The sequence below is a fragment of the Schistocerca gregaria genome, chromosome 3 (assembly GCF_023897955.1).
Source record: "Schistocerca gregaria isolate iqSchGreg1 chromosome 3, iqSchGreg1.2, whole genome shotgun sequence".
Classification (NCBI taxonomy): Eukaryota; Metazoa; Arthropoda; class Insecta; order Orthoptera; family Acrididae; genus Schistocerca; species Schistocerca gregaria.
This window is the reverse complement of record NC_064922.1, coordinates 275764191-275783760: the sequence shown is the minus strand read 5'-3', so window position 1 is coordinate 275783760 and position 19570 is coordinate 275764191. Positions and strand designations below refer to the sequence as shown.

The 19570-nt window shown below is 42.4% G+C and overlaps 1 protein-coding gene across 2 annotated transcripts in view; it reads left to right on the top strand.

The window, feature by feature from the left end:
* LOC126355827 (proton channel OtopLc-like) overlaps positions 1 to 19241 on the top strand; it is a 254516-nt gene extending 235275 nt beyond the window's left edge. Inside the window, exons 11-12 of one of the 2 annotated variants that reach the window (XM_050006273.1) lie at positions 8410 to 8685; positions 16222 to 19241. In XM_050006273.1, the coding sequence (XP_049862230.1) occupies positions 8410 to 8685; positions 16222 to 16685 (740 nt within the window). In that variant the 3' untranslated portion in view covers positions 16686 to 19241. The remainder of the gene's footprint in view (positions 1 to 8409; positions 8686 to 16221) is intronic. The other variant, XM_050006274.1, reaches the window with a different exon arrangement.
* The last annotated feature ends 329 nt before the right edge of the window (positions 19242 to 19570 follow it).

Sequence of the window (19570 nt, the reverse complement as noted above, 5' to 3'; positions counted from 1 at the left end):
AATTCTCTATAGTTCTCATTCAATACGTAACAACCTCTCATAATTTCTTAATTGTTGTAATTGGATTATGTAATTCTATAATAGTATGGTGCTGAACTCCACTTACCATTTTTGATGCAGCAGGACGTGTAGTTGGAGGAAGCTTGTGTTCTCACGAAAACCAGATTGCTGTTTCATCTTATTTACTTACAACAGTGGTCCCTTACGTATGAAAATCTACGAAAACTTGGGCTCAAAGCTATCCGCAATATGGCCAAGTAACTAACAGAGTCGTATTTTAAACCTTAAGGAAGAATAACTTCCTCCAAATTATAATACGTCACCAACTGGTGCAGAAGCTGATCATTCAAGGAGGCAGCAACCAAAATTCAGGTACCAGTTACGACTTAAAGTAAAAATCTCAATAAAAAATCAATTTCTCTCTCTCTAAACACATATATAAATATCCATATAATTAAGATAAAAGTCATTTTATGTACTCACCATTTAAATCTTCAGCTACATCACTAACCATCATTTCTCTTTCACGTTAAATAAAAACATAATAACATAAATAAATTACACAACACACATATGAAGAATAACAGAGAAAGGGAACATTTTAGTTTAAAGAATAGACTAGCGATACCATTAGTAACACTACATAAAACGCACGACACATACGTGGCCAGAAAGATACTAACAGTAGCGATGCTGTATTCTCGTACTTACACATCAAGAAATGCATAGTTCTGCACCGTAATATTTGTTTAGACAACATCAGAAGTGCCAAAAGAAGAAATAACTGAAAGCGTGAAAGCGGATGGCGTTTCGTGATATGAGTGAAAATCAGTCATGAAATACCTTAAGTAAAATCAAGATCTCTTATAACAAACCATTTTTAAGTTTAGAAACACCATTTGTAAATACCTCTCTTTGCAGACCACTGATGATGTTTTATTTCAATAAAACAAAATGCGTTTGGTGACGAAAGCACGTGTTTGCTTGTAGTTGCAAAAACGGAATTAAAGTTCTTTCAATAATTAACCTATAAGTTCTTAAGGTACTATGACCCCGGTTTAAATGCCCTGAAACATTCTCCTTGTTAAATGAAACCCGACCCATGAGTCAGGAACGATGCGATCTGGCTAACTTATAGCTCATATGTTTCAGTAACCAAGACCTCTCACAGCGCAAAGGAATAACGAACGGGTGATTTAAGATAAGCCAAGATATCTTGAACCCATACATAACCATTGTAGCAAATTTCTTGTAGCTAATTTCTGTGTCTGGTGTTGAATCCCTCCTTGCAGGAGGACTTAGTGCAATGATAGTGGAGTTGCGTACGATATCTTAAAAACCAAAACTAAACTCCACCATAACAGGCCATGAAGGCCCAACAGTGCCGACCACCCGCCGAGTCATCCTCAGGCCACAGGCGTCACTGGATGCGGGTATGGAGGGGCACGTGGTCAGCACACCGCACTCCCGGCCGTATCTCAGTTTGCGAGACCGATCCTACAACACCAAATACTTAAAATATGATCGTGTGTTACCTAGCATCACCTTTTCATCACAGCATTGAAAAATAAATTAATCTCTCCGCTGAAGGCATAAAATGAAAACGAAGCGCCAGGTCTTACGAACAAGTGCGCCGTGCTCACATCAGCGCCAATAATACTTTTTTACTGACGGGAAGAAATGGGATAAACTATCTGCTGACTCGGATAAATGAACGCAAAACCGATATCGAATCCTTCGTCTTTCAACCAACTCGTGTAACAGAACAAAGAAACTAACATTGCTCACAGAGAATGAAATCAAAGTATCTCTCGTAAATTCATCTGAAAACGACGAAACGGATAATTACACAAAGGCAGCGCAGACAAGCAACCATCTCCCCAGAATCCTGGACGAAGCTCCTTCAATTTGCCTATTTCAGTACCACAAGTGCCTACCTGTAATACTAAAGCGCTATCGCATAACTCGGTACCAGTTGCAGGCTCCCTGTTTAACGGCTCCCAGGGCCAACAAAAACTTGATTTTCAACATTTTGCGTTTCCATTGACCGTATTTAAAGTACTAAAATACCCATGACAAAAAATTGTGGTGCCGTTGCCATAATTTCTGGACTAAGGAAGCAATGGAAGAAAGTCGTTTGCTCGGATGAGTCTTGTTTCACGCTGTTTCCAACCTCTGAAACTTACGTCCCAAGAGGTTCTTCGATGCGTTGGGCACCTGCATCGTGATATCTTTTGGACTCTATGGTTACTCTGCAACATTTTGCGTTTTCATTGACCGTATTTAAAGTACTGACATAATCTATTTATTAACAGCTACAGCCGGCCGCGGTGTCCGAGCGGTTCTAGGCGCTTTACTCCGGAACCGCACGACTGCTACGGTCGCAGTTTCGAATCCTGCCTCGGGCATGGATGTGTGTGATGTCTTTAGGTTTAAGTACTTCTAAGTCTAGGTGACTGATGACGTCAGATGTTAAGTCCCATAGTGCTCAGAGCCATTTGAACCATTTTTAAGAGTTACAACTTTACGTTAAAAGTTTCAAACAATAAGAAAAGTATTATATTTGGGATCTGTGTTTTTGTCTTAAGGAGCGTAACTGACGGCGCGCAAATATCCTGATCATCTAGTAATTGAGAACGAGTGGATTTAGTGACTTCGAACAAACCTTACATATAATTTCAGACTTTCATGAAACTATTTCTCCATGACACCCCCTAGAATATGTTGAATGGAAGAAGTCTATCGCTTAACATATTTTTGCTGTTCTTGCAATTAAACTTCAGCATCAGGCATGACGTTTTAATTTATGATTTCCTTACTGTCGACTATACTTGCAACATAGTTCGCAGACAGTATCAATTCATACCACTGAATGTACCTCCAATATTGTGTCTCTGAAAGACCTGTGTTCAAGAGATATGACGTCGTAAACATTGAGATGTGTCGAAAACTAGCTTAAAATGGAGAGCAAACTACCCGGACTATATTCATCCAGTATTTCATGATCAGAGCAGTTAGCGACTTCGAAGAAGCTATAAACGTAATTTCAAACCATTCCTAACGTTTTTTTCTCGGTTTTGTATACAGCGGTTCGATTCTTTAAGGAGTCTGGGTTCTACTACTACTAAAATGTTCGGCAAGCCAAACAAGCAGCAAAACAGAGCTTTCTATTGCAGGAGACGAAATCCAAGAAGATCGTCCGTTTATCCCGCGTGCCACGCTAATTGGACTCCGCTCCAGGCAATAATATTGTTCGACTGATCTCAGAGCTCAAGCACCTGGCTTAAGACATAACTTTGCGGCACTCAACCAAAGATGGAGTTAGTGTGGCAGACGGAAGAGTGATTTAATGTTCCTTGAGACATGCAAGTGATTATCGATACACATATGAATACATATATCTATAGCAAGCGGCTTTCAAACTCTCATCGTAGGATATACTGTTCTAGTTGCAAGAAGTCTTCCAACACGAGCGTATGGGCAACAGAATCGTTTTGCGACCTTCATGTTCCACTCGCAGATACTACGAGACAAAGAAAGTGGTGTGTAGTATTCGCCTGTACGTGCAAGAAAGTCTCTTAAATTTTAGTCGTTATCATTACGTCAAATCTAAGACGGAGAATAAAAGGTATTTCCTGACGCATATTGGAGGGTGGGTACATGGAAGTTTGAGAAAAAGGGTCCTAGTAATGCGCAGTCACTTTCCCATAGCATTTTCCACACTAATATGTTGAGCACTCTCTACCTATGTAAGAAAAATCATCATAAAGCGTGCAGTGCTTTCTCGAATCTTCCCTGTTCTGTCATTGATCAAATTTGGGATAGATCTCAGATAGACGAACAACACTAAGAATTCGTCAGATGAAGCTTCCCTAAGTGTCATCCGTTAGGGGTTAGTTATACTTTCTTCGATAATCTGAGCCGTCTTTCAGGGTATACTTACTTGGCCGTTCCATTTTAAATCTTTGTGGGAAGCTAACTGATGGTTGTGACTCAGTGAAATGGCACATTTCTGATTGTGTGGTCAACGATTCCAGGGCTGTTTTATTCATCAATTATTATTAGCGTCAGATATAAATGTGCCAGGAAGAGGACCCCCCCTTCCATCGAAAGCAGTTGCCGTTATTCTTTTATTCAGGTTGATTGCTTGCACGCAGCAACTATACAGACTCGTCAGAGAAGGAAATGGGTTTATGCAAACTCTGTCGGAAATCATAGCAACACAGATTAACAAAAATTTATTATATTTTCTTACGCAGTACGTAATTTTAGTGTGATGTAATTCAAAGTTCACTTGCGCTGATCTACCTTTGAACACTGGCGTAGTCCTGAATGCAGTGAACGATGACTAACATAACATGAAGACTGTCCAGTTGGGTTTTTCTGGGCTGTGACGGAGCTAAGTCAGGATGCTACTGTAGAACTAATCGACTGAGTGGAGCCGCGCGTCTGCAAGTCAGCAGTTATCCGCGCTTACTGGATACATGTTTACTTCGGGAACTATTTGTGCGGCGTGAGACGGGTGTCAGCGTTATATGCGTCCTGTATGGAGTCTGACTAAAGTGCGCTCCACGAAAACTACGGTTCGGTAATTTTGGTACAGTATATAAATGACGCAGTAAATGATAGGATTACCGTTAGTATTGGTAGCACTGGTAGGGAAAAAGACATAAATGAATGTGAGACAGAAGAATTGGGATCCGACGACTGTTCTTCGTTTCTTGTTGGTTTGCTTGTTTGTTTTGCTCATAGTTAGAACAGCGTATCGTTCAGTGTTATTCCACTACGTATTTTATATCCCTATAAAATATAAACTTCACTTTATGAGTAATAAAACTTAGTTGATCGCGTACCTTCTGCGATTTTACGTAACCAAACCAATTACTTTTGATGCAAGTAAAGTTTACATATGCAAATATAAACATGTGTGGCCGTGCGGTTGTAGGCGCTACAGTCTGGAACCGGGCCGACTGCTACGGTCGCAGGTTCGAATCCTGCCTCGGGCATGGATGTGTGTGATGTCCTTAGGTTAGTTAGGTTTAATTAGTTCTGTTCTAGGCGACTGATGACCTCAGAAGTTAAGTCGCATAGTGCTCAGACCCATAAACATGTGTATATCATTATTGTTGTTATTTTGTACTCAATAGAACGTTCTTCATCATAATCAAAGATAAGCGTTCCTGTTATTATTGTCAAGTGCGAAAGTTATCTATGAATAATAGAAAGATGTTTTATATTAACTGGACGATGTCTGATAATTTTTTCTTTTGCATTTTTTTAAGTTTTACCTTTTTTGAGGAAATTCCGTTTTCTAGCACTATGTGATGAATCTGTATTTCTTTATTTGTTTTGCTGTAATATCCCTCTTTTGCACGTCACAAATCAACAATGTTCGAATAAAATCAGAATTAAACATTTGTAATTTCAATTTTTGTATGAATACCGTTTATGTTAAAGTAACAGACGGTTAGATAACTACGTACAGCCCTTCATATATCTTCATTCAATTTATAGACGGTTCACCATTCCTGGTTTCTAGGGAAACCCAATAACAGACTCATCCCATACGCAAACGAAGGTATCGAAATGGGTAACGCCTAATAGGTACGCAACACTCCTAACGCACAGATAACGCAGTTACAGTCTTAACCTACCGGGAAAGATACCATAGTCTCTGCTTACTGACGATAGTCTACGTAGGCTACGGTAGTTTCACAACTCAATGTCCGACCATTACTATGCAGAGCCTCTTTGGAAGCTGGCTTTGCCGTGTGGCGCCCTCTCTGCATATGTCTCTGTACCGTATTTGCTGGAGAACTCAGCAAGGTATTATCGTCTATTACCGCGCATTATATTGCATTCTCAACTGTCGGTCTTTCCCTCAAGTATTAATCGTGGTAGGTGTTATTGAATCTTGTAACGAGGTGTTCTCAATTAATATGACTGTGTCGTCTACAAACGGCCTCAGGTATCCAATATCATTGTCTTCCACGGCGTTTATATACTGAATAACTCTCCAATTACACTTACTTGAAATGTACTGAAGCTTTGCTGAGAACGTCTTCTCTTTAGAAACGACTGTCTGGATTCTATTTGCTCAGACGTCTCCACTGAAATCGGACACCACAAGGGTAAGTATCTGTATCGATGCTATCCCGGAAACTAAGAAACAGGGTATCAGTGTCGGCTCCGTTATCTAAAGCCACCTATATCTTGTGAACGAGCAGAGCAACCAAAGTTTCATATATTTGGTCTTGCGACATTTGCGACATTCGGTGATACAGTGAAGTATCTCCTTCATTACCTAAAATCTACTTTCAATTAGCGCTGTCGTCTACGAATGGGGGTGTTTAACTGACAAGAATTGAGCTGCTTGTTGTCCCACGCTCTTCTCATATTTGGACGGGTCGGTTTCCACGCTCGACACATGTCGAATGATGAAACACTTTCGACAACGTTCCATAAAAGACTCACATGCGGAAGGAATACAGTATCACAAACTTGACAGATACGTGTACTGTGTTCCAAGATTTGGAGCTCAGCGCACCCATGCAACATTATGCGACTCCACACCGTGGCTCGGCAGTGTTTCTGGGTTTAGTACCCGTTCCCACCTCTCACCATATAAGGGTACATCCATCATTGTCCAACATGATGTTTTTGATGGTTCAAGCATTGCGGTGTGGGAACATAGAATGTTATATGGACGTACTGACCTCCAGATCTTCGAGCGCAACACACTCACTGATCAAAGTTATTATGCCACTGTACCCGTTCCCCATGTTCGTCTTTTCCGGGATGCATTCGATCTTGGTTTTATTTTTATGGATGAGAATGCGCGACCGCATTGAACTGTGGAGGTGGAGAGCTCGTGGGACAATAGAAAATCCGGCGAATGGGCTGAGCTGCCTGTTACCAAGACATAAATCCTATCGAGTTGGGGAGGCGTACTGCAGCTTGTCCACATTAACCAACGACAATCCAGCTGTTTCGAGCCCACTCGGGAGAATTGGAGAGCCCCATCAAAAGAACTCCTAAATAGCCCTGTGACCAGCGTCGCAGAACGGTACAAGCATGCATTGCCATCCGTGGTGGACAGACACCCTATTAAGAACCATGCCCCGTCGTTAGTAATGGCCAGGAGACCATCATAATCGCAGTGACTTGAACAAAAGTGTCATTTGTTTTCGTATCATTGGGGATTTCTTTCTGTTCTGCACTGTACTTTAGTATATTGTAGCGATTGTATCTACGTGTTGTCCAAGTTGCATCGAGCTATTTCACTTGGCCGTGAAACATCATGCAAAACTTGATATCATGCTGAGGAAAGAACACACGAAAATCCACGTGAGTAGATGTCAGTATCATGACAATAACTAAGGAAAGTGCGAACTGATCTCTTCCTTGTCTCTGCGTTCAAAGAATTTGAGTCGCATGCAATATCAGCATGCTTTGAGTAAGGAAACTTTGCTTTGGCTGATGTTTATAGCGGACTCGGGTAGGCGCGCCGGCCCCGGATCGAATCCGACCGGCGGCTTAACGACGAGGGCCGGTGTGCCGGCCAGCCTGGATGTGGTTTTTAGGCGGTTTTGCACATCCTCCTAGGTGAATACCGAGCTGGTCCCCGCGCTCCGCCTCAGTTACACGACTCGCAGACATTTCAAACACATTCACGATTTACACTAGACGCAGACAGCTGGGGTACACTGATTCCATCCTGCGGGATATGGGGTGGTGGCAGGAAGGGAATCCGCCCACGCCTTAAACATTAACCATGCGAAATCCGTACTTAACCCTGCCGATCCTGCGCACTATGCGGGATAAAGGCGGCAGCAAAAGAAAGAAAGGCTGCGCTCCCCTTATTAGGCTTACGAAAACGCTAAATGTGGAAGGATATGAGCACATTTTATGGCATTGTTTACTGCATACAGTAGAGGAACAATTCCGACATGATAATTGTTTGTATAAGAATGCCAACGCTCCTTGTCATAAAACAGCTTATGTGAGACAATGGTTTATGACAGTAACAAACATTCATGAAATTGACTAGTCTGTCCAGAGTCAAGAACTGGACCCAACTGAACACTTCCAGGTGTGATAAAACGATGACTTCACTCCGTACCCCAGCGTCCAACATAGTTACCTTCTCTGGTTTCGATTCTTAGGGAGGATTGGCAGCTATTCCTCCATAGACATTCAGACACCTCACTGAATGTTCCCCTATAGAGCTCAAGTTCTCATAAGGGCGAAGGGTAGACGTACTCCACATTACATCCAGTATCAAGTGTCCAAACACTTTTAATCGGGTAGGGTATGGCGGTGCTACTGGCTGTGTGCATTCGATTTAAAACAAAAGGCTGTCCTTCTCAACAAACACATTATTTGAATGACGTGAAGTTGACCTTTCAGGAGGGGTCGATGGTCACGGCCTTCCTCGTCCCTCGAGCCGCCTATCTGTCGACTGCGCCAAGGCGCACAAGGGGCTGTTCGGCGGCATCTTCGTGGTGGTCCTCACCATCATCTCGCTCATCCTCTTCTTCGTCCTCCACAAGGATGACGACTACCGCGAGGCGGCGGAGCAGCAGGTCACCATCTCCGAGATCTCGCTGTATGTCATCTGCTCTGTGGCCACCATCATTTGCATGCTGCAGCTGCGGGAACTCAGATACTATCGGACGCTACCCGGTAAGTCTCCTCGTGAAGTAATGTATTTCTAGAGAATTAGACCCACGCACATGGAAAAGGAGAAACACTGACCTCTTATTGTCCCTAAGAACCATTTCATTTCTTGGCGTTTCCGACCATTTGCATGTTTGTTAGAGGAAGTCTTCGGATACATCTGTATTTCTGTTTTTCACTCCCATTACCTTACTCACTGTAACTCTCATACTTTCTCTTTCTCCCTCCGCACTCTTCCTCCGTCCCTCACTCCCTCCGTCCCTCCCTCTCTCTCCCTCTCTCTCTCTCTCTCTCTCTCTCTCTCTCTCTCTCTCTCTCTCTTTTCTCTCTCTCCCATTCTCCCTCCGTCCCTCCCTCTCTCTCTCTCTCTCTCTCTCTCTCTCTCTCTCTCTCTCTCTCTCTCTCTCTCTTTCACTCTCTCCCACTCTCTATCTCTCCCGCTCTCTCTCGCTCACTCTCTTTCTCTACTCACACACACACACACACACAATCACGAAGTGATACACCAGTTTTCGATTACGGTATTGGCGAAGGAATCATTACGGCAAATTACGAGTAATCATTCGTAGTGTCCTATATTGGTATGACCAGCTAAAATAAATAGAAAGAAAAGCTGAGATTCATTGAGATGATCTTCAGCTAATGTAATTCATCCACAAAAGAAGTGGCTTACGAAATACCTGATAACGGATTTTTGAGTATTGTCAACCAGTCTGGGAGCCTTACCAGATTGGATCAGTAAAAAGGGGTAGAGAAGATCCAACGACGAACGGCCACTTCCGTCATGGGTCGTTTTGCTGACATATGGGCATAGGTGTAAGTTTAAATACTTAGATCACTTTCTCTATCTCTATCTCTCTCTCTCTCTCTCTCTCTCTCTCTCTCTCTCTCTCTCTCTCCCTCCCTCCTTCCCTGTCTCAAACTCTGCTTTTGTCTGTCTGTCTCTCTCTCTGCTCTCTGACCCTCACACACACACACACACACACACACACACACAGAGAGAGAGAGAGAGAGAGAGAGAGAGAGAGAGAGAGAGAGAGAGAGAGAGAGAGAGAGAGAGAGAGGGAGAGGGGGGGAGGGAGGGAGAGGGAGAGGGAGGGAGGGAGGGAGGGATAGAGAACTGCACAAACGTATATATTCATATCCATTAGTGGGCATACTTACCGCTTCAGAACACAGAGTAGCTACTGACTGCAGAAATGAAGTTGTACCGCTGTGAACGCTTCTTTACCCAAGTAAACATACATCCCTGTTAATTGAGCTAAACTGTTTGTTCTGTGTAATTCTATTTCATTGTAATGCACTGGAGCTAAAATGTCGTTTCAAAAGTCTCAGAGAGCCGATAAAAAGGGCCTTTATTACTCAATTTGTTCACTTGACACGTTTGAGATCTGCGAGTATTTCCATCATAAGATATCCAGATGCACAGACAGTCACAGGATACGAGCGTTACTATATACAATGAAGAGCCAGAGAAACTCGTACACCTACGTAATATCGTGTAGGGCCACCGCAAGCATGCAAAAGTGCCGCAGCACGACGTGGATTGGACCCAACTAATGTCTGAAATACTGCTGCAGGGAACTGACGCCATGAATCCTGCAGGGCTGTCCATAAATCCGTCAGAGTAAGAGGGGTGGAGATCTCTTCTGAACAGCGCGTTGCAAGGCATTCCAGATACGCTCAATAATGTTCACGTCTGTTTAAACACTTCCGCTGGCCACCACACTTCCCATCTGGGATGCCTTGCAACATGCTGTTCAGAAGATATTTCACCCCGTCGTACTCTTACGGCCAAGATCGCTTAAATACTGTTTACTGGATGACCGGTTTCAACACATTAAAGGTGCCATCATCGGATCTGAATGTAGCTTAACTTGTTTAAATCATTTTGATATAACGATACTTGACGCTGACTAGCTGATATAACATCATTGTCGTAGAAATCAAAATTAAAAATTGAAAAACAACTGATCTAATGGTCTGGTTTTTAATTTTTAATTTTTATTTCTACGACAGTGATTTTATATAACCTGGTCTGCCTCATCTTTATTTATATCCATATGATTTATACATGTTAAGCTACATTCAGATCCGATGATGGCACCTTTAATGTGTTGAAACTGGTTAACCAGTAAACAGTATTTAAGCGATCTTGGCTTTTGAATCATTTCTACAAAACAGTGATCGTCCCACAACACACTATGTGTTCGCTGCAAAGTACTCTTACGGATTTATGGACAGCGCTTCAGGATTCATAGCGCCCATTCCCTCCAGCACTTCTTCAGTCATTAGTCGAGTCCATGCCACGTCGTGTTGCGGCACTTCTGCGTGCTTGCGGCGGCCTTTCACGATATTAGGCTGGTGTACCAGTTTCTTTGGCTTTTCAGTGTATAACCATAGTCGTCTGCTTCGTACGAGATATCTTGGCTCAGGTATATTGTATTAATTTCGTTTTTTGTTTTTTTGTTTTTTTTACTAATCTTACGAGGTCGAGGACACACTGTGTAAGTAGTCACCCTAGTTTTGCCAACGGCCTAGTCAAAGAGGGCGCACATTCAGGGCACTCTCTTGCCCTTGAGGTTAGAAGTTACTCGAGAGCGGTGGAAGAATCAGCAATGAAAAATTGGATGAGGCAGTGAAACCACTACTTTCAAGAGCCAACAAAATAAAATCAGTTCATATACACATTCCCTGTTCAATACGTGATTAAGTGTCCAATTTGTAATTATATATCCACAACAAAGATAAAATTTGATTTCTGATATTATGATACGACAAGAAATGAATCACTTATTGCTGTTAGTCTCCGTAACCAAGGTTGCTAATGCACGTGTTTGCAGTTGGTGCTTAGCATGGAGGTAGGTCAGTTCGAATCCTTGTGGTGTATGAAGTTATCACTGCCAGCATTTAGTCGCCAAGAGGAAAAAAGGTGGTGGTGTAAAGTTGCTGACCACTAGTCTTTGCGGCAGTGTCCTGAATTAAATTGCAAACCTCGCCACAATGCACCATTAAGTGAGAGTATGTGACACTGTTTATGATGAGCTCTCCATCAGATGGCGACGTTAAGCTCTCCAGCTGCCTTGGTGCTATTCAAGAAAAGCAGACTCTGGGCCAGTATAGGGTTTCATGCTGTCCCTTTTCTCACAATTAACGCACAACGCATATAAAACTACACTATACACATATCCATTATATTCACTCTACTAATAAGTAAACGAGACAACTCCCTCAATCCACAAGGAAAAGTGTCATTGTGCACAGAAAATAAGCATCCTTTCCCACCGGCAGCTCAACCCATCCCGTGGGATACTCCAGTCGAAAATGCCGTGCAGGATGTACAGGTTCATCCTCGCACAGGTACCCACAACTAAGACCAACATGTCACTGACAATTCACTGTACGAAAAGCATTACATAACATTGCATTTCACAAAAATTATGCAATATACGTCTGTAACTACACTACTGGCCATTAAAATTGCTACACCAAGAACAAATGCAGATGATAAACGGGTTTTTATTGGACAAATATATAATACAAGAACTGACCTGTGATTACATTTTCACGCTATGTGGGTACATAGATAATGAGAAATCAGTACCCAGAACAACCACCTCTGGCCATAATAACGGCCTTGGTACGCCGGGGTACTGAGTCAAACAGAGCTTGGATGGCGTGTACAGGTACAGCTGCCCATGCACCGTCAACACAATACCATAGCCAGTTGGCCAGACGTTTTCAATTGGTGAGAGATTTGGAGAATGTGCTGGCCAGGGCAGCAGTCCAACATTTTCTGTATCCAGAAAGGCCCGTGCAGGACCTGCAACATGCGGTCGTGCATTATCCTGCTGAAATGTAGGGATCGAATGAAGGGTAGAGCCACGGGTCGTAACACATCTGAAATGTAACGTCCACTGTTAAATGTGTAGTCAATGCGAACAAGAGGTGACCGAGAGGTATAACCAATGGTACCCCATACCATCACGCCGGGTGATACGCCAGTATGGCGATGACGAATACACGCTCCCAATGTGCGTTCACCGCGATGTCGCCAAACAGGACCATCGTGCGACCATCATGATGCTGTAAACAGAACCTGGATTCATCCGATAAAATTACGTTTTGCCATTCGTGCACCCAGCTTCGTCGTTGAGTACACCATCGCAGGCGCTCCTGTCTGTGATGCAGCGTAGAGGGTAACCGCAGTCATGGTCTCCGAGCTGATAGTTCATGCTGCTGCAAACGTCGTCGAACTGTTCGTGCAGAAGGTTGTATTTGTTTTAGCAGAAGAGCCAACACCGTGTTACGAGTGGAGGCCGAAATGCACGCGTTTAGCTCTCGCAGGCACGCGTGAGGATGGAATACGTAAATTGACGTCAGGTCTGAAACATCACAAGGAAAGAGAATTCAAAAAGCTGGACGTTATTAGTTTCATACTTAACTATAATCCTCTGATTATGAACGTAGTTCTTGACGGTACGTGATTCACAATATCATCTGTTGAGAATACATTCTTGAAGATAGTAATTATAGTAACTGAATATGGCGCTTTCCTAGGTCGTAGCAAATGACGTAGCTGAAGACTATAATAAATTGTCGTCTCTGCGAATGAGAGCATATGTAGACAGTGAACCATCGCTAGCAAAGTTGGCTGTACAACTGGGGTGAGTGTTAGGGAGTCTCTCTAGACTAGACCTGCCTTGTGGCGGCGCTCGGTCTGTAATCACTGATAGTGGCGACACGCGGGTCCGACGTATACTAACGGACCGCGGCCGATTTAAAGGCTACCACCTGGCAAGTGTGGTGTCTGGCGGTGACACCACAGTTATTGTCTTGCAAACGACCCCATCTGTTGACTCAGGGATCGAGACGTGGCTGCACGATACGTTACAGCCATACGGATAAGTTGCCTGTCATCTCGACTGCTACTGATACGAGGCCATCGGGATCCAGCACGGCGTTCCGTACTACCCTCCTGAACCCACCGATTACATATTCTGCTAACTGTCATTGGATCTCGACCAACGCGAGGAGCAATGTCGCGATACGATAAAGCGCACTCGCGATAGGCTTCAATCCGACCTTTATCAAAGTCTGAAACGTGATGGTACGCATTTCTCATCCTTACACGAGGTATCACAACAATGTTTCACCAGGAAACGCCGGTCAACTGCTGTTTGTGTATGAGAAATCGGTTGTAAACTTTCCTCGTGTCAGCACGTTCTAGGTGTCGCCACTTTGCATATCACAGCATCTTCTTCCTGTCGGCTAAATTTCGCATCTGTAGCACGTCATCTTTGTGTAGCCGTTTTAATGGCCAGTAGTTTATATATGCTCTGGCTACAACATGTGTGCATGCAAACAAACGAACATTGTCAATCTAACTATCTATTTACACCTACATATGCAATGTAAGAATAAGCTGGCTGTATGGTGGAAGATGAAGGCCCACCAACTCAGTTTAAAAGAAGCAGGTATAAAATTGTACTCTCTTAAGTTCTACCTAGAGTAGAATGAAACACTCTTTTTTGTTTCATTTTAATTATTCGTCTCAGGAGAAAATATCTGTACACATTGAATTAAAATTAATGCAGACTTCAATTTTTTTACAACTTCCTCGTAAAAAGTAGACAAGAAAAAAATGTTACCTTAAACCACAAGCTTTTAGACAACCTGCAACATACATTCTAAGCTTTTGAGCTCATGTCCTTCGGTTGCTGTGATGTTCTTCTTGAATTAATTTTCTGGCCAACTCGTATACATCTATATATATACTCCGCTAGCCACCAAACGGTGTGTGGCGGAGGCCAAAGTCATATTCCCCCCCCACACTCTGTTCCACTCGCGGATCGCGCGAGGGAAAAACGACTGTCTGAACGCCTCAGTACGACCTCTTATTTCCCTTATCTTAGAATGATGATCATTACGCGATTTGAAAGTTGGTGGTAATAATATATGCTCTACAGCCTCGGTGAAGATTGGATTTCGGAATTTCGTGAGCAGCCCCTTCTGTTTAGCCCGTCGTCTATCTGTAAGTGTGTCCCACTTCAAACTTTCTATGAGATTTGTAACGTTCTCGTGATGGCTAAATGTACCAGTCACGAATCTTGCCGCTCTTCTTTGGACCTTCTCAATCTCTTGGATCAGACGCAACTGGTAAGGGTCCCATACAGACGAACTATAAGACTGCACGAACTAACGTATTGTAAGCTATTTTCTTTGTTGAAGGACTGCATCGCTTCAGGATTCTACCAAGAAACCGCAATCTAGAGTTTGGCTCGCCTGTTACTTGTGTAATCTGATCAGTCCATTTGAGAACATTTCGAATAGCCACACCCAGATACTTGATTGATATTAACCTTCCAAAGACCATTTATTTTGTACTAATACATTAATGGGGATTTTCGCCATGTTATACGCAGTAGGTTACACTTACTAATATTGAGAGATAAATACCAGTCATTACACCAAGCATTTATTTTCTGCAAATCCTCATTGATTTTTTCACAAAATTCGTGTAATACTACTTTCCTGTAGACTACAGCATCATCGGCAAACAGTCTAATGCCTCTGTCAATACCATCAACCGGATCGTTTATGTAAATCGTAAAAAGCAGATGACCTATTATGCTGCCCTGGGGCACACCTGAAGTTACTCTTGTTTCTGTTGCAGTTACCCCGTTCAGGACGACATACTGCTCCCTGTCTGATAGAAAACTTTCTATCCAATCGCATATGTCATTGGATGGACCGTAAGCGCGCACATTTTGTAGCTTGCGACAGTGCGGAACTGAGTCGAATGCCTTTCGAAAGTCGAGAAATATGGCATGTACCTCGGAGCCGGTATCTAGAGCCTGTCGTATATCATGCACAAAGAGGGCCAGCTGTGTCTCGCCTGACTGCTGTTGGTTTCTGCAAATGAGCTTCTCAGATTGTAGAAAGGTCATTATGTCGAAACACAAAATATGTTCCATGATTCTAAAGCAAATCGATGTCAGTGAAATTGGCCGGTAATTACGTGCATCCGATTTTCTAACCTTTTTGTAGATTGGTATGACCTGGGCCTTCTTCTAGTCCCGTGGAACTTTCCGCCGTTCCAATGATCTCTGATAGATGACGGATAAGAATGGTGCTATATTTGTATCATAGTCAACATAAAATCTTACGCGGATACCGTCTGGGCCAGATGCCTTTCTGCCGTCTAAGGATCTTGTGTTTTACAATCCCAGATACACTAAACATTATGTCAGCCATCCTTTCGTTTGTTCGATAGGCTAATTGAAAGGGGGGATGGTGCTGCAGTCCTCTATTGTAAACGAGTTTTTGAAAGCTAGGTGTAGAATTTCGGCCTTCTATCGTCATCAATTACATTACCCGTAGTGTCAGCAAGAGAAGGTACTGAATTATTTATAGCGTTCATAGATTTTACGTACGACCAAAATTTTTTGGGGTTGTTTTTAGAATCTGCAGATAAAATATTGCTTTCAAATTCGTTAAAAGAGTGTACTAGCTTTTGGTGATGAGGACGCCTTGCTGCAGGTCACCACGGTGGCTCGGGCCTGGGGCTGGACAACACGCTGCTGCTGATCGCGCAGTCGGGCATGTTCCTGTACTGCACCTTCTCGGTGGTGGGCTGCGCATTCGAGTCGTCGCCGCTGCGACTGGCCACAGAGGTGGCCGGGCTGTTCCAGACGGTTCTGCAGACGGTGTGCGTGCTGGACGGCTCGAGGCGGCGTTGCCGCTCGGGCGACCAGGCGCGCCGCAAGCCGGGGCGCGAGCTGCTCACCTTCCTGCTGGTGGCCAACGCCGCCATGTGGCTGGTCAACGTGCTGCACAAGGGCCACGCCGAGTTCCGGCCGCAGCACCTCTCCTTCTTCGGCGTCTGGGCCTGGGCCGTCATCACGCACGTCTCCATGCCTCTCGCTATCTTCTACAGGTTCCACTCCACCATCTGCATCTTCGAGGTCTGGAAGACCGCCTACAAAGTCAAGCACGTCTCGTAGCACAGCCGTCCTCCTCGGGGGTTTCAGGCAAACTGCTGCCACGTCCAGCTAGACATATTACAGTGAAGATCTCCCAGCACCTAGTGTAACACTTGCTGACGAGACACTCCGAGACTTAAATCGGGACTTTTGTGTCACAGCGACGCCTTTTTCGGAAGTTCTTGTCAGAAGTACGTGATAGACAGCGACGCTAAACCAGAAACACTGCCTTTCGCAGGCAATACTCTTACCATACCAACGGAGCTACCACGACCTGGAAGACAAGGAGTAAAGCTGTGGAGATGGATCATGAGTTGAGCCCGTGTATCTCAATCAATTGGAACACTGCCCCCAAAAGGCAAGGTTCTGGTTGGAGTCCTGGTCTGCAATAAAGTTTTAATCTACCAAACATTTACAAAACACACTCCACTGTAGAGTGAAAGATACATTCTGGCAACAAGGTTTAGACTGTGGCTAAGCCAATTCTCCTTTCTTCTAGACGTGTTGGTCCTGTAAGATATGCTGTAGAGATTTTGTGATGTTTGGAAAGTATGAAAGAACTAATGGCGGGAAATACGACTCTGAAGGCACGTCATGCTTCGATACCTCAATAGGTAAGAGGAGTTGCCCACTAGAAGCAAGATTCCAGGTACGACGCCTGGTCTGGCGCTCTTCTAGCCGCCACTTCCAGACAACAGTTCTAGGATCTGATCGCTCAAGATCTGGCGAACATTAATAAATCATTCATCTAAATATTAAACAAAGAAATGGAATCGTTGGCCCAGTTCAGTAGTAGAAGCACCTCACCTGTTACTTATCCTAGCAAACAGAAATAACCACCTTCAGCTACATTAGACGGCTTTCCGGTGTTAAATGTTGCTAGTGCCGTCCAACCAAACCAACAGACAATATTGATTTATAAAAGTAGAGTTATCAATAATACTGTGTATGGAAATATACAGATTATTATTTTCCTTTGTCTAATACCATTACCACTTTTCGCTAAATATCACAACAGGAGAAAGACAGAAAAATAGAAATTTTATGTCAGTCCATAATGCATGTTCAGCACCAAGTTTTTCATTGCTTCTAACTATGCTGCCTAAATTGTCAACAACAATAACCAATACAGCGTAAATCCTTTTAACTATTCAACTCCTCTGAAATTTTGATAAGTTTTTGATATGTTTGAAAGTATTTCGTACTTATTGTATTGTTTAAAAGTTGGAAGATGGCCAGTGTGTATAATACCTTCTGGTCGAAGGTTAGGGAGATGCCATGCAGCTCATGTAACTAATTTGATCACCATGAAGGCTAACTAAAAACACGACATTTAACAGTCATTCTGTTGCAATCCTTTATTTGGAAATGAAATAATCATAAAAGACAATTGCATTTTTATATTGTTCTTATTATTATTATTAATGACTATATCACAGATTTGAAAATGTCAACATGGTACTCAAGAATGATCTAAACTGTGAAATAGAAATCAGTTTGTGAGAATGGGTTGTTTTTAGAAACTAAAAAGGATAAAAATAAAGCTTGTGATACGTTAGTTCTTCCAGATGAAAGCATAACTACTGTGTGCTATGTTGCGTACAAAAGTGCTAGTTTTTAAGCAAACACAACCGCATGAACACGAAGTAATATTGATTAATTACATTGGCCTTCAAACATTAACAATTATTTCACAATCCTTTCGGTTTACAAAGAGCATATCTTGAGAATTATTCCCATTCGTACGTTTACAAATGAACGATTATACTCATTGTCCTGTCACAGTGGGTTACGTGAGGAAGCTAGGATACCAGCCACCAGCAGTACCCATCACTCTCTATGTGAGTTTTCTTGACAGCAGTTAGTTAAACCCATATTTTATAATACAGCGGAAAAAGAAGATGAATGGATTTCCTGTCCTGTGTCAAAGTTCTCTACGTCTCTTTGATCAGAAATGTGGACGATCTCTTTCATTGGCTATATGTGACGATAAAACACCTTCAGATGGAATATTATTAAACATTGTGTCAGCAATTTGAAAATCCAGAGTTAAGATTCAGTATTTCAGTCTAAGGATATGATGTTTCTCATTAACGAATAAGATCTTCTGAAACCATGTATCTAAATAAGATGCCGTTTATGTCTTATCGAATGTGTTGATTACATATTCACATTACTAGGATTCACACAATGCTAAAAAACAGAATTTTTGTGGATGTGTTTTTCTCAAAGCGCGAAAGAAAGCTTTCGTCAATTTTCAACAAGTCACGATTGTTATAAGTTCTATTAATTTCTATTTAGTATTCCATGTTAGAATACTAGTGTAAGATTTATTATGCAGATTTTCAATAACAGTTGCATTAGGTTATTATTTTTATGTATGTAAATGTAATATTAAGGGATTGCACCAGTATTATAAGAACAAACTGCTCTTGTAATTGCACAAAGACTGATTGTTACTCATTTGTGCAAGTTACTAAGCGTACCTGATACTTCGTTAATAGCTAAATACTTCATTCGTGTTAAAAATTCAGTAAATTATAAACACAGTCAAAATAAACATGTTTTGCCAAATTATTTGTCTCAGTTTGGATTACGTGTATTATCAACAGTTGGATGAGCCGTAAAATCCTAGGTTTGTATCTGAAATTGTATTTTTGTATTTGCTATAAACAGTTTGAAATATTTCTAAACGTACATGATAAGGACACTATTTTTAACATAGATGACAGAATTAGCCATTCAACATATCGTTAAAGTTTCACCTCATTCTGAAATGTTCAGATTTGTAAATAATTCTTTGTTATTCAATATAAAATCGTACGGCACTCAGCTTGAAGACATTAAACGGGCCTTTATCTGGTATCTGTAAAACTTGAAATTTGTGGTGAGGCCTTATGGGACTA